General features: G+C 38.1%; 1 protein-coding gene across 1 annotated transcript; it reads left to right on the forward strand.

Moving 5' to 3' along the window:
- The first annotated feature begins 1,533 nt into the window (after positions 1–1,533).
- LOC122663281 (jacalin-related lectin 3-like) lies at positions 1,534–2,157 on the forward strand. The gene is made up of 2 exons (XM_043858964.1): positions 1,534–1,731; positions 1,852–2,157. Exons 1-2 carry the CDS (start codon positions 1,534–1,536, stop codon positions 2,155–2,157), a joined length of 504 nt encoding a protein of 167 aa, XP_043714899.1.
- Positions 2,158–2,436: the final 279 nt, after the last annotated feature.

Here is a 2,436-nt window from a genome sequence, read left to right on the forward strand (position 1 = left end):
AAATCATACCAAACGCAACTTTAGCCTTCCACCCATAATCTTCAACATTTCAATCCTTTTATATGGATTCTGGGTACTTTTCCCGGTTTACTTCTTTTTGGGTACCAGAGAGTTAGGGTATCTCCTCAGTGCTTAAATCACATTTGAGATTTCGATCTCTGCACTTCTGTCCTTTCTTTGGTCATAGATTCCTATTGTTTCCATGAATTGAATAGAATAGCTTAGTTTTAGGAATTGTATTGATTTCTTTAATTTAGAGTGTTGTGCGTGATGAATCGCTTTTTCATAGAAGTTCATGGGGGAGGAGGGTGGTGAGGTGTTAGGGTTTGGGATTTAAGCACAAGGTTGCTTAAAGCAATACGTCCTGCATATCAAGTTTGGAATAAATAGGTTGCTACCCCCAGCTAGTATTTATAGGACAGACTAGGGTTTTAGGTTAGATGTGTTTTATCCAGTGGGACCCACCACAGCCTGATTCCTTATTCAAGTAAACTTATATTAGAACATATATTAGGGTTATAGAATATACCCAACATGAGGTTCTTGCTATGCAGCAAAATCCGAGACGCCCCATTGATATTGGTCAGTTGATTGGTTGAAATGGAGAGGTAAGATAGGCTCTGCAATGCAAGTATCTCGAGCATGATTTGCCCTTCAAGCTGGTTTGAGGCGAGTCAGATTGCAGTGAAGGATGTATAGGAGTACAGGCTTTTGGGCAAATTACTAGCGAAGTTGTTTCCGCTCAGGTCCATCATGTTTAATTGTACTAGTTTGGAGAAATCAATGGTGGTTAGCTCCCCTTCAAAATCGTTATCCCTTAGATTCAAGACCCGGAGATTGATGTTTGGCCGCTGAGGTTATGTCGTCTATAGGGGGAGAACGATGGTGTTGCAGGTCTTCAAGGGTTCAATGTTGTTTGCAAGTCTTGAATGATAGTTAAATGGGGTTTCAAACATATGTGATGGGTTATATGGAGGGTATAACAGGGTTAAAATGATCTTTTTCTTTTTTTCAAAGTTTTAAGTTAACACCATTACTCAAACTAGGTGTGGTTGTAATTTTTTCAAAACGTGGGGATTACGTGAGTTTCGGGCTAGTTCCAGGGGAGATAGTTGTAATTTATTAAACCTCAAAAAAAAATGAAGAAAAAAAATTACGAGGAAAAAATGCCACCAAGAGACAGTAAGTCCCGGAAAAACTAGGAGAAAAACAATAAGAACAAAACATCAACCTTATGATTGCTAGGAGAATGAAAACTGGATCGTCCCAAGACGACCAACAACGAGCTCACATTACGTTCTTTCTTTCAAGGGGCATCAGATTTTCCAATTGGCAAAGTGAAGAAAACATATAGTGACTCTTCCTCTTACACAAAGCAGAGACTTGAATGTCTTCCCAATGAAAGCTCCTTTGCTTTTTGTTTAAGCTCTAGTGCTTCCTCTAGATTTTCAATATTTCTCTTTCTTATTTTGTTATTTGTTATTTAGTCTTGCACCTGTTTAATATTGGTTCTCTATCGACCAGACGAACGTAATGGAGATGATCAAGGTGGGACCTTACGGTGGGCAGGAACAGGGCGCACCCTGGGATGAGAAAGGCGAAAGCAGACTAACCCAGATCTTCATAACCTATGACAGTTCATGGATAAGGTCCATACAGACTTCATACATTGTGGGTGAGACGTCTCAACTATCCAAAAAACATGGCGGAAATGGAGTAATATTCAGAACGGTTAGTCAACACAGCCCAACACATAATTAATTCTTTTCCCTTTCTAATGATTCCAGAATAGATGTATTGAAGATAACTGGAAAGAACAATATTCTTTGTTTCTGTTTCTGTTTTTTGCAGATTGACTTGGATTGTCCCTCTGAGTTTATTAAGGGTATTAGTGGTTATTACAGCAATTACAACGAAACTGGTTATGCATTGAAATCTTTGACATTCGAAACCAACAAAAGAAAGATTGGACCTTTTGGGGAAGAGAAAGGCACGCTCTTCAGCATTCAGAATGGAGACAAACAATGTTTTGGTGGATTTCATGGCAGTTCGGACTCTTCCTATCTCTACTCAATTGGAGTTTATTTGAAGCCTACCGTTTATCTACCATTGGAAGAATATTGTGATATGCTTTTATCTGAAGAAGATATATATTGATCTTTTTCGCTAGAGCAATCTACATTAATTGCATGATTTCATGGAAGTTTTTTGAGAAGCCTATCAGTCTGCTTTAAGGATATGTATTAAAACTTATTTACCCTCTGTAGTGTACACTAGCGCCTCCCTGTGTCTATCTTATACGTGTATGGATGATATTTTTAAATGTACTTGTATGCATATTATACCTGTATTCCAATAAGCATGTTAAGCCATTATCTGTGTGATTCGTTATTACATTGATGATCGAAGTTTCAATAGCTGCTTCTACAAGAAACA

This window comes from Telopea speciosissima, chromosome 5 (assembly GCF_018873765.1).
Source record: "Telopea speciosissima isolate NSW1024214 ecotype Mountain lineage chromosome 5, Tspe_v1, whole genome shotgun sequence".
In the NCBI taxonomy this organism is placed as follows: domain Eukaryota; kingdom Viridiplantae; phylum Streptophyta; class Magnoliopsida; order Proteales; family Proteaceae; genus Telopea; species Telopea speciosissima.